The sequence below is a fragment of the Paroedura picta genome, chromosome 7 (genome assembly GCF_049243985.1).
Source record: "Paroedura picta isolate Pp20150507F chromosome 7, Ppicta_v3.0, whole genome shotgun sequence".
In the NCBI taxonomy this organism is placed as follows: domain Eukaryota; kingdom Metazoa; phylum Chordata; class Lepidosauria; order Squamata; family Gekkonidae; genus Paroedura; species Paroedura picta.
The window spans coordinates 53,697,871-53,711,243 of record NC_135375.1 but is presented as its reverse complement, the minus strand read 5'-3'; the positions used below and the strand labels follow the sequence as shown (position 1 = coordinate 53,711,243).

Here is a 13,373-nt window from a genome sequence, read left to right as displayed (position 1 = left end):
TTTGGAGGGAAATGTGCCTGCAAACACTCTTCATCAACGTTGCCTACATCTCCTTATTATATTGCTTTGCAGTCCCATTGCTGTGCTAGGAATATACAAATGTGTGTCAGTTTTGCAAAAGTAACAGCTGCATTCATGCAGAAAACTGCATCTCTAGCCAGATGCCCTGCTTTCCAGGAACTACCTAAATTCCTCAGGTGACATCATCATTCGTCCACAGAGCTGCTCAACTTTTTTCTCCCCTCTATAGAAATAATGTCTATTTGTGGGTCCATGGCACAACTAGTCATGTTAGTAATTTTAGCACCCATGAGCTTCTTCCTCCCCTCCACCTTTGGAATTCCGTTAGTTATAGCTATTGCACCTAAACCCATTTCCCATAAAGCAGTGGTCCCCAATCTTTTTCAGGCTGGGGACCGGCGGCAGCAGGGAGGGCAACTGCCCGGCCGTGCATGCGCATTGCGCGTATGCGGCCCTGCTTCCCTCTTCCCCCCCCCTCCCACAGTAAGAAGCTTGCCAAGCCACAAACTTGCGGCTTGGGAAGTTTCTTACTGCGGGGGGGCGGGGGGGAGCCGCGGCCCGGTGCCAGGGCCTTCATGGCCTGAGACCGGGCCGTAGCCCGGTGGTTGGGGACCACCGCCATAAAGCACTGCTGGGTAAAGTGATTGAACAGGCAGTTGCAGGACAGTTACCGGGGGTCTTGGAAGAAACACCAGAACGTTTCCCATTTCAGTCTGGCTTCCAGCTTGCCCTGTCAGATGATTTCCAGAGAAACTGAATCTAGGCAGATCCACACAGCTGTTTTTGTTAGATCTAATGGCAGTGTTCGACACAGTTGTTCACAAACTTCTGACCTACTGCCTATCTGACATGGGGATTCAGTGCACAGTTCTTAAATGGATAAACATCCTAGCATCTTAGTCTTTATAACAGTTGTATGTATAGCGTTTCCAACTTTGTTTTGGCCAAATTTCAGTCCTTTTAACATATGTCTGGCCTGCTTTTCTTCATCATTTTATCTCCATTCCAGGGGGAAAAAAACTTTACCTGATAAATTACTGCAGACAGATGTTAAGAAGCCCAGCCATAAAAAAGATGGTTAACAGTCCTGGCCTTGATGCTGTTCTTCTGGACCAATAGTTTCATTTGAGAAATAACCTTGTGTTGTACCAGCCATGGAAGCCAGTATCTCTTCATTGGACGACAGATAGAAGAAGCAACTTAAAATATGGAGCCCTTAAAATCCAGCAATCTGCAAAGCTGTCAGTGAGCCACCACATATACCTCCACATCTGCTGCCACCAGATAAGGGGTGTGTTGGCCAGTCCCTCAGAATCAGCTTCCAAGTTCTGTCCAAGTATATTTCTGTTTGATGTGGCTCCTTCCTGCAGTATTTCTTGAGTCTGCTGAGCTGCAGAAGACTGTGAAATCAACTCAGCATTCTTCCTTCAAAGTCTGGAAATGAATAAAAATGTTTGTGGAGTTAGAGCATTGGGAGAGATGCATTGTGGTTATTAAGTGGTCCAAGAATAAAATTCCTAGTTATTTGTAGATTTGTATTTAACATTATGGGGAAGTATCTCCCAGATAAGGGGTCCCACAGGGATCTATACTATCCACAATGTTATTTAACATCTACATGGACCCACCTGGCCCAGTTGATCCAGTGTTTCAGGCGGGGTTATCATCAGTACACTGATGGCACCCTGTTATTTCTGTTAATGAAATGCCATCTGTTGACACCACTAGACAGATGCTTGGAGGCCATGGTAGACTAGCTCAAGTGGAGTCAGCTGAAGTTAAATACAGCCAAGATGGAGGTCCTCTGGCTAGGTTAGCATGCAGAGAGAGACAGATAATGCATCTCCCAGCCCTTGATGGAGCCCAAGTAACACCAATGCCTTCGGCCAAGAGCTTGGGCATGATACTGGCTACTTCTCTCTCAATGGAAGCCCAGATCATGAATGTTGCCAATCTGGCATTTTTTCATTTATGCCAGGCACAACAGTTTGCTCCCTATCTCCCAGCATCGGACTTAGCCGGAATTATCCATGCAACAGTCACTTCTAAATTAGACTTCTGCAACTCGCTCTACACAGGGCTTTTGTTGAGACTATTCCAGAAACTCCAACTGGTCCAAAATGCAGCAGTGCGGGTCCTCACAGGGACCCAGTAGAGGGACACCGGTACTTGCCCAGCTGCACTGGCTCCAGATTGGAGACCGGATCAGTACTCAGCCTTCACCTCAGGATACGAATCTGGCTACTTAAGGTACATACCAGAGTCCCTGTGTGTATTGGACCTTTGCATGATGTGAAGGTAGTTATTGTTTTCCTCCTTGTACTCCCCTGTCACACTACCTTTCCTCTGTTTTTCTCTTGTATGAATACTTCGTTTAATGTTTAATTTGTGTGCAAGTTGTGTACAGCATGATTCCTTTCCCTCTTTGCATATATGGTAAGCCAAAATCACTCAACAATGGTGAGGATTGCTTTTTAGCACTAGTAAATTCAGAGATTCTCCCTTTCACTGCAACCTCTCTTGACATTTCTTTTCCCTGACCTCTTTGGATGAGGTTTTAAGAAGGTAATTACATGATCATTGTAATGAGTTCTGATCTTTTTGGGACATCCATTCTGTGCCCAACTGATTTGGTTGTTATCTGCTTTGATCTGTTGACACAGAATGACTGTGTTTTTTGGTTGAGAAGAACAGGAGCCTACAACTGTAGCAGTGACTAATCTTGTTAATTAATGTCACCACCATTTTGATCAAGTTTGTCTTCTATAATTATTTCAACTACAGTCTTGCTTTGAGCAGTGTCTTATTGTGTGTGATTGAGAAAAAGAGGTTTCATTGTAGACTGAAACTGGAGAACACCTTAAGCCATTTTAATAGTAAAAATGTTTTCCTTACAATCTGAAACATTTAAAGAAAATTCACCATTTTTGCCATTTGCTTTGGTAGTGATAAAATATTGTTATGTATGTAAAATTGTTTCCAAATAAAGAAAGATCCAATAAGAGTTCATTGGAAATAATGAAGGTGAAGAAGCTTTGAAGTTTGTGTCTCTGCACTGAAGAATGGAGGTTGTTACCTCCTTTTTACTGTAGTAAACTGGGGTGATGTAGTAGTTAGAGTGTTAAAGGTTTGGATCCATTCAAACGTGAATCTCAGTGGGTGACCTTTGACTAGTCATGACATGGAGGCAAGCAATGGTGAACCACCTCTGAACATTTCTTGCCTATGGGGTCACTATAAGTCAGCTTTGATTTAACACCACTTTACACACATGCATCCTGCCACTCTACTGAGCAAAGAACAAAAAGCGTTCCTCTTAACATAAATGCCTCTTTGTCTTAATGTAGGAGAAATGCCACAGCTGACATCACTGGATCTTATCTGGATACAGTGCCAGTTTCTTTAATAGGTCCAAGGCATTAAGAAAGGGCATTGCTGAATTTTCTACACACACTTCTGCAGCAAAAATGCAAGTTCTGTTTGCTTTACGAATGGGCATTGATACTACGGGTTCAGCAGAAAGTCCAGTGACTCTTCCTCTCTTGGTGCCTGTGTCTTTAAAATTTGCAAGGCATTAGCTCCAGCTGTGGACCAAACAACACTTCTAGGCATTGTAGAAATACATAAGCACAGTAGGTCCATATCCAGATGTGCACTGTGTCTTTTGTGCTGGCATGTTATTACAATTACTGTGAGCACTTAAAGTGATTCAGACAGCTCTTTGTGGTTCTCAAGCATACAAATCAATAAAGTAAATAAATAGAGATGGGTACCCTTTAAAGCTTCATTGAGCAGGTGGTTTTCTAAATCTTTTCATTCTGACATGTTTGTAAAGTCTATTTAAAGCACTTTTGATATGGCGTTATAATAACAAAGATGACCTTTAAAAAGTTGTGACAATACTGCATACTTTTATTAAAACTGCCACAAGTGTTTCTGTCTTTCCAAAAAGGGTACAGATAGTAAACAAGAATTCTTTTGCCTTTGGAAATAGTGCTAAACAGTAATACTGATCTGTTGACTTTATTCTCAAAGGATCAGAAATAACATTAAGATTTTCCTTAACATTTGCAGATGTTTTTTCTCCAGTTGCTCTGTACTTTAAAAAGATAACCATTTTAGTGTGTATACATGACTTTTCATTTTATTTGTTTGTTTATATATTTTGGCTTTTAGCAACTGTTTTTAGATTAATCTTTTTTTAAGTGGTTGAACTCATAAAAAGTATGCTTCTGAAAAGTTATTCATATTAACTTTCTTAGTAGAATAGGTTAATTATATTCTTATGCACTGAATGTCTTCACAGAATGACAAAAGTGATGGTATATTTTAAGTCATGTGTACTTGTTAGTGTATTTTCCATGTATATTCGTCCTATTATCCAGAAGGTGATAAATATACCTGTCTTATGCCGAATACCTGATTTTTTTTTTTAGAGAACTGCATGTATCCTACCGTTCTGGAAGACTCATGTTACCCTGATCTTGGAAGCTAAGCAGGATCAGAGCTGGTTAATACTTTGATAGACATTCTGTCTTTCTCAAGAGTCCAGAACCATATAAGATGCATGAGGAACTGTTTGACCTCCTTTGGCACAATAATACCAGTAGAACACTTTGCTTTCAATTATTGAAAGGCTGTACTTTCAGCTGTACTTGTTACCGAGAAGGCTTCAACCACCACTGTCCTAACAACTCTGTTGTTTGCTTTGAAGTTTTTTGAGCATACAATTTTATTAGTGTTTTCCAGGCATGGTTAGAAAGGAGAAAGAAAAAGGTAAGAATGAAGACAAGGATGTGGACCATGTCAGACATGAATAGTGCATGAGACTTAGAACTTCAAAAATTCTGATTGCCAGGCTTATATTTAATATTTGTAGTGTATAGAGGTGTGTCTGCAACTGATTTTACGGCTTCCTTACTAATATTTCAAAGGCAGTGGCTGAAATGGCAGTCACATTAATTTTTTATAAAGAATTTCTTTTGAATAATGTTTTATAATAAGATTGAAAAAAATGTGAGATTACTACTAGCATGTCAGTTGTTTTTGATAAGCAAATTTATAATGGACAAGGAAAAGAGAATTAAAAATGATTTTGTCTTTAGTACAATTTGATTTCGTAGCTGTAGTTTGTATATATTATTTATGTACTGGCAATGGCTAGCAAGCTGTAGTGTCTGTCTTATATCACTTTCAAAAACTGTTTTTGAAGATGCTATCCAAGGGTAAAGATTAAACATGCTATTCTGAAAGAGGACTGCAGGGGGCAGTGACACAATTTGTTGCTGCATACTTTCCCCATTATACAAAAAATCTGTTTTCCTGTCTAAAAATTAATCCCAATATTTGTATATAGGCCAGATATGTTTTTTCTTTTTGTTTTAAAGATATATAATCAAGGAGAAAAGTCTGTGTAGTCTACAAGCTTTTTAAAAAATGCTTCATGCATACTGAAACCAAAAACTTCAAATATATTAACCCTAAGCTTGAATCATTAAAATATTTTGAGCATAGCTTTTAATAGAATTATAATATAGCTTGTGTTATAGGTAAGTTACTTAGTATTTATTGTGAATTGTCCAATTGAAAACTTTACTGTGAAATACATTTAAAGTTCTGATTTCCCCTATCATAATAGGATGTAGGCATTGAAAATTTTCCGTGCTTTTAACTACACCAGACAGTGGAGGTGGTGGCATAATTTTGGATGCAGACTGTCATATTCCATAGCTGAACAAGTGTGAGGTTATGCAGATATATTCAATAAGCTTTAGTGCAGTGGCTTCTGATTCTCAGCCAGACCTGATTCATAACAACCATTTTGGCATCTAGAGTCCTATGCGCTTGAGAAGTGTGTTTCTCAGAAACTGCCTGGTATGCATGCGGAAGTTCTCTTTTCCCGGCACAATCCTAAGGAGTCCCTATAGCTCAGAAGGATCTGAAGTGTGCAGGAACACAAAAGCTTCTACTTTAAATAAACTTTGCTGGTCTTAAAGGTGTCACTCGACAAACTTTGTTCTGTAGCTCAGACAATTAGAGTGCCTATGAGAGAAAGCATCCTGATCTGGATAGCCTAGGCTAGCCCAATCTCATCAGGTATCCAAATGTAAGCATTCCCAGAGGAATTAAAGGAGGCAGTGGTACGGCCTTTGCTGAAAAAAATACCCCTGGACCCTCAGGAACCTGCCAACTACTGTCCTGTCTTGCACTTAGTGTTTCTAGGGAAGGTGATGAAAAGAGCTGCCGTAGACCAATTAACAACGTTTCTCAATGAAGCTTCCATTCTAGATACAGCCCGGTCAGGCTTCTGGCCTGGCCATGTGGTTGAGACAGCACTGGCTGTCCTGATGGATGACCTCCGTCACCAGCTAGACCAAAGTGGGTCAGCGCTGCTAATAGTACTTGGTCTTTCAGCAGTGTTTGACACAGTAGACCAGTGGTCCCCAACCTTTTTGAGGCTGGGGACCGGTGGCAGCAGGGAGGGCGATTGCCTGGCTGTGCATGCGCGGCCGAAATTGTGAATGCGCGGCACTTTTGCCCTGCTTCCCTCTCTCCCCCTCCCACAGTAAGAAGCTTCCTGGGCCGCAAGCTTGCGGGATGCAGCCTGGTGGTTGGGGACCACTACAGTAGACCACGAGCTAACACTGGGATATGAGGAACAGCCCTCCATTGGCTGATCTCTTTCCTCTGGGGTCACAGACAGGGGGCAGAAATTGGAGGCAATCAATCTCAGCTCTTTCACTTTTCTTGTGGAGTACCACAAGGAGCGGTTCTCTCCCTGATCTTATTTAACATATTCATGCGCCCTCTTGCCCAGCTGGTATGGAGATTCGGACTGGGATGTCATCTGTACACTGATAACACCCAGTTCTTCCTCCTGATGAATGGCTACCCTGACTCACCCCCAGACTCAGTCAGATGTCTGGAAGAAGTGATGAGCTAGCTTAAGCAGAGCTGTCTGAAAATCAATCCTTCAGAGACGGAGGTCCTGTGGTTTGGTAGGAAGCACAACTGTCCTACCAGGATGAAATGCAGCTACTAGTAGCACACTCAGCCAGGAACCTGGGCATGATCTTTGATACCTTCCTCCATGGAGGAACAGATCATGAGAATAGCAAGTCTAGCGTTCTTCCATCTGCGCCAAGCTGGCCTCAGAACATCTAGCCATATTGATTCCGGTGACAGTCACCTCTAGGCTGGATTTGTGCAACTTGCTCTATGCAGGCCTACCCTTAATCCATGACCCAGAAGCTACAACTGGTGCAGAATGCAGTGGCCAGGGTCTTGATGAGAACATCTTGGAGGGTTCACATTCAGCCTGTGCTCAGACAGCTGCATTGGTTATCAGTTGAATACCAGATCAGGCTTAAGGTTCTGGTAATCACCTTAAAGGCTGTACGCAGTCTGGGCCTTGAGTACCTGAGGAACCCCAGGCCATGACAGAGTCCAACAATGAAAAACCACCTCTGAACATAAACCACCTCTGAACATCCTTGTGGGGTCGCCATAAATTGGACCCAACTTGATAAGGCTTGCTGCCACCATGGAGAGGAGCAGAAGGCCTTTTCTGCTGTGCCCCCAAAGGCTGTGATCCATATTTCTCAAATGTCCAGTATTTCTCATTTTTAAAAGGCCACTTATTGAAGTATGTTGTATGGACTGGAATTGTGCTGCTGTGGTATTTATTCTGTGCTCTTGTTGATTATAAGATGTTTGCATTTTTGTGTGTCATTGTAAACCGTTTAGAGTGCAGCAGTAAGGTGGAATAGAAACGTAACCTTGTGTCCCCAGGATGCAGACTTGATGAGCTGATAACAATATATTATTAAGTCAATTTAACACACATTTACATAGATAGCAGCTCTTGTTACAGCATTCTTGGAAATGCAAAGTGGCTCTCTGTCAGCAAAAAAAAAGCCAACCTTAATAGGGCAATGAATAAGAGATTTCTGTGGGTTATTTACACATTGATGTTTTGTAGCACAGGTGTAATATTAAGTTTATGCAGTGCTATATGGAATTAAGTAAAAAAGGATTGCTACTAAGATTCCAATTCATATATGCACAGTTTATTCCAAAAAAAGCATGTTTAAACATGTCTTTGCAATCATTTGTCTCAGTCTCGTTAGGGTGCCTTAAAAAAATTGAAAACTGCATTAATGAGAAAAAGGCAAGGAAAATTGCATTGAGAAATTTTCCCCCATCACAACAATGTACCTGTTCACTCTTTGAGCATGGGGGGAAGAAAGCATGCCTAGCAGCTGATCTGTCATGATCAGCTGCTTAGCAGGTCCTTTAAATGCCCCCCCCTGCCTTCTCTTAGACCGTTTATGCACTGGGAACTTCACTGCCCCACCCCCCTGTCAGGAGCACAGATTGGGGGCGGATGAGGTGCACCAGGCCAAATGCTCCCCAATGTGGGTGCAGGAAGAGGTGGGGCAACCTGCCACAACTAAAACTCCAGCCTGCAGCCCAGCATGAAACCTCCAGTGCATAAATGATCTTAATGAGACATGATCATAACAAATCAGCTACTGGGCATGCTCCCTCTATTTTCAGGGAAGGTGGGAGGGAGAAAATACCAAGCATAACAGATTAGCTGCTGAGTGTACCCTTTAAATGCTTCCCCCGCTTTCTTAGGCAGCAGAGAGTATCTCTAGTACCTGGGAAGGTGGTGAGAGAAGCATGTGCATGGGAGAGAAATTGGGCGACTTTGGATTCAGAGTGTTTTTAAAATAAAATGCATAATTTATAACAAGTAAAATTGTACTATTTGACTATCCGTAGAATTTAAATGTATATATTTCTTTATTTTTCAAGAAACTGCAAGTACATCTAACACTTGAGAATGAGTTGCAAGCTGCTATACCCTATGCTCCCATAGTACATGTACCTGTACTTTTGAAGGAAGGTAGAAAAGTTTTGCAGTAAACAAAACAAGGTACATTATTTGTATGGAAACCCTCTATAACAGTGGTCCCCAACCCCCGGTCCGGGGACCGGGACCGGTCCGTGGATCAGTTGGTACTGGGCCGTGGCTCCTCCTCATTCTCCTCCTCAGTGGCTGCCCTGCCACTCTGCTCCCGGCTTACCTTTGGTGCTCTCCAGCGGCCACCATGGCTGTGGCTCCCTCTCGGCGTGGCACTGTGCAGCTGCTGCTGGCAGCGCCCCCCAGCAGGCGACAGGAAGTCAGGTGCGCCAACGGGAAAGCAAGTGGAGCAGGGGCTCAGGCGGCGGGAGCATCCCTCGGCAAAAGACAACCCCTCCCCCTGGCCTCAGTAAAATTTTCAAGCTTTGACCGGTCCCCGGTGATAAAAAGGTTGGGGACCACTGCTCTATAATATATATAGGAATTTTAATTATCTAACACTAGATTTTTTTTAAATCTGATTTTTTTTCTGTTTTATGTCACTAGAAAAGGCATATTTTTAAATTTCTGTGGGAACAAAGGATTTTTGAAAGCACTACATTCATACTTCTTCAAGCAGTGTACTTTAGATGAACATGGAAAGAATACCAAGATATTTTTTGTCTAATTATGTATTTGAAGCTGTTGTGTACATTTTGTGTATGTTGAAAAAGTCACTGTGCTTCAAACTGGGATGCGTTATAGAACTGTAATGGCAATCTACAGTTTATTCCTGCACCTAGAGGATAACATACTATGGAGAATTCTGTTGTAGGAAAGAATGGACAAAATGTGAATTTGATATCCACTGAAAGAGGAAGTAATCTCTATTGTCCTTATTATGCATCCTGAATGAAAAATATCTTTACTAGTCTCTCCTGTTGTGTGATTTATCTTTCTTAGCTGTTTCAGTTGAGGCCCTCCTGAGAAGTCATTGTCAGTTTAGTCTTTTCTCTGCTAGGACATGTTCACTGAAGCTAGGAAGATATGTCATGTCCCACCGGATTTGGTGTCTACTTTGATTTAATGAAGTGGCACAGTGGCATTCATTTCTAAATTCAGGGAAAATGGAAAATAGGGGCCACTGGAATTTTATTCAGTCAGGACCATCACTATGAATAACATCCAGCCACTGTTCCATTGGCTTAAGTAGTTTTCTTCTGGCAGAAATCATTGCCATCCCTGGAACAGAATAAGGGCAGTTTGTTCATTAGTTCATAGAAGTTTGTAAGCAAATTCTATTAAGTTCTCTCTTAGGCCATATATGGTGAATTGGCATGCCATATTTTAAAAACACTCTGAATATCAGCAAGGCTTGAATTAAAATGTTTTTTTTTCATATAAACACGTTTTTTATGATTCAAATTTCTAAGAGTGACAATATTGAATGTTTAGAAAGGAAATTCTCACATTTTGCAAAAGCATCAAATAGTGTTGCTGGCCTCCATGATGGGCCAGGAATAATTTCAGAGTAACAACTAAATTACTACAAAGATCAGTTCCCCTGGATGAAATCGCAATTTCAGAGAATGAACCTATGACATCATATCCCTGCTAAGCTACCTCTCCAGGCTGTAGCCCCAGTTCTCCAGGAAATTCCCAACCTGCATTTAGCAACCTTAGAACTGAGTAGTGCCACTTTGAAGCACACAAGAGAAGTGGCTGCTAATTTTGATAAATGAACGGAAACTCCATGTTCTATGTCAGTATAGCCCTCAATGACAGATGTTGAAGATAATAAGAGAAGGACAGCTACTTAATATTCTGCTTATTTCTAGAAGCATCTGGCCAACTACAGATGGAAACAGAATGCTGAATAATAGATACTTGGCCCAATTTAGAAAGGCAACTCTGATGTATGTTTTACTGGTGTCTGAATTCTGAGAATGAGACTAGCTTTAGCTGCAGTGACTCTTTACCCGCATGCCGTGCCGTATGAATCAGAGATTATGGATGTTGTTGTCCCAGAATCCACAAACTGCTTGTTGGCAAAGTTTAAATATGCAAGAGAGTAAAGCACTAAGTTGCTTGAAGGAATAAAATAGTTTTATTGAAGTAATAGATTTTGTATAGAAAGAGGAGATAGAGACCTGTCTCTGTTGTCCTCATTCAGTCTGCTGTGCAGGCAAGCAGGAGGAAAATGTGATCAAAGAAGCAGGAACCAATCAGGATGCTGGATGAGATACTAACTAAGCTAAATACAGATTTCCAATGCCACTTGTAGGCTTTGCTTCATATGATTTGAACCATGCACACACAGACCCTGCATGTTCTGCTTATTCTTACGTTACATTGCAACTGCAGGTACTTATAGTAGTGTGTATTATTTTAAAGTTTTTTCTAATTCAGTAGTGTTTTAAAATAAACTCTCAAAGGTCTTAATTTTAATGACTTGTTATCATTTACAAATTTAAATGCCATTAGTACTACAACTTATTCAGCAAAAAGAAGACAGTGTTAATATGTATCTGGTGCCAACTACAATTTGAAAATTGTTTTTTTTATGTGGAAACATATTTACTGCCGCATTTCCTGAAACGGAAATGACAATGGATGGGATGTCCATTATTCTACCCCAGGGAGCACGGCACTAGATGTGCACCAGTGGTGCGAGCGGGACTCTTCAAGCCAGTTGCGGAAGACAGCCAGTGGTGGCAGTGGTTGGTTGCCGGGATGAAGGATCTGGGACCAGCCTTGGAAGATGGGCACTGCTGAGTCCCACTTACTGCCCAGATGCCAAGATAAGGTGACCAGATTGTCCAACTTTTGGAGGGACATCTGAGGGCACATGGCAAATTGTACTTATGTTGAAATTAAAATATATATATTACAATACTATTTTTGTGTTTTATGCATTCTATGAAACGTTTTGTTGCTCCATATAGACCAAATTTTTAATCAAGAACCCCCCCGGTCAATGCTGTCCTGCTTTACCAATGTTAAAATCTGGTCACCGTAGGCCAAGATGAAGGGGTCAGGGCCGAGAGCAAGATGGAGGCTGCAGTGGTGGTGGTGGTGGTGGAGGCTGAGGCCTGAAGGAGGCCCAAAGCAGGTGTATTGCCCTATCTGGCCACACCGTGGCAGCCTGGAGGAAGGTTCCTTGGCTGAGAAGCTAAGCCTGAATCACAAACTGTATAACAGAGTCAGAGTCCAGTCCATATCTTAATACTGCTGAGGCAACCAAAGTCCAAGGGAGAACCAAAAGAGGAGTCCAGAAACAGAGTCCAAAGCCAAAACAAGAGTCCAAATACCAGTAGTCCGAGAAGCCGTTGCAGGAGTCAGGGAAATCAGAGGTCAGTCGAGCAGAGCTTCCCTGAAGCAGAGGTGGGTCAGGGACCAGAGTCTTGGCGATGGGAGGGTTTTCGCAAAGATTACACCCATATTAAGGAGCTGTTTCTGTCTTGCCTAAGTGCAGCCTGGCTAAGGGGTTAATTGGCTGCACCTGGGGAATCAGTCATCATCCCACAAAGCAGCCTCAGCTGGGCCCCAGCTACTTTGACAGCGCGCCTGAAGCTGGGCACTTCTCCACCACTCAGTGAAATCTTTTGTTGCCTTCTGCATTCAGGTGAACTTTCTGGGCTGGCTTGCGGTACTGGCAGGGTCGGAGTTGAGTCTGTGGAAAAGACTAGTTCATCCATGTTACTCTGTCCTGGCTCTTCTATGAGATCAGAGCAATCTCCAAGATCTCCCTGTTTCTCCAGTTCTGACAGCCCAGAAGACAGTACAGCCGGTTGATTAACAGCACCTGGATCTGGTTGCTGTGGCAACGCCTTGGAGGCTAGAGGCAGAGGCGGCAATGGGGGTGTGACAATGGATGTTGGGGAGCATAGAACATGGCCAGTGGCAGTGGCGGCACAAGCAGTGCTTGTTGTCATGTGATGCTAGCCGCCATGCTCATTCCCTCTCACAGCTCTCCTGGAACAAGAGAAAAGGAGTGGAGAGGAGAGGTGGGGAGAGGAGGGAGTCTCTGTGTGTGAGTGTGTCTGTATGTCAGAGAGAGGGATGGGGGAGGGACCAAGGAGGATCTCCAGCAAGCAAGAGGGAAGGAGGAAGAATGGAAGGGGAATTGAGGGGAAGGAGTCTGTGTGTGCCCGCATTTATGTCTGGTAGGGTGGAGCCCCAGAGCAGGTATGTGTTCTCACATGCTCTATGAGAATTACATTATCACTTCTTTTTAGGTCAATAGTTTCAGGTTGATTAGTTCTTGACTTCCCCTTCGAAGTATTATTATTGTTTGGTCGTTTGTTTGTTTTAGTAATGTCTCAAGTGTAACACAATTTTAAAAAAATGCTTTCTGTCAAGCCCAGTGCAATTCATGTAAAATATATGTATAACTTGTGGGCAATTTTTGTTACCTTTTGCTAATGGGCATTATGTACATAAATTCTTTCCTTTTAAACAAATGAATAGAAGTATATTCAATATAATTTCCTCCATTTCTGCT

General features: G+C 42.2%; 1 protein-coding gene across 6 annotated transcripts in view; it reads left to right on the top strand.

The window, feature by feature from the left end:
* Nucleotides 1–13,373, top strand: part of DTWD2 (DTW motif tRNA-uridine aminocarboxypropyltransferase 2) — a 95,904-nt gene that overhangs the window by 14,597 nt on the left and 67,934 nt on the right. Inside the window, exons 2-3 of one of the 6 annotated variants that reach the window (XM_077344367.1) lie at nt 8,842–8,962; nt 11,509–11,675. The exons of 4 other annotated variants lie outside the window; for them this stretch is intronic. In XM_077344367.1, coding sequence (XP_077200482.1) covers nt 11,524–11,675 — 152 coding nt within the window. In that variant the 5' untranslated portion in view covers nt 8,842–8,962; nt 11,509–11,523. The remainder of the gene's footprint in view (nt 1–8,841; nt 8,963–11,508; nt 11,676–13,373) is intronic. One more of the 6 variants, XM_077344368.1, reaches the window with a different exon arrangement.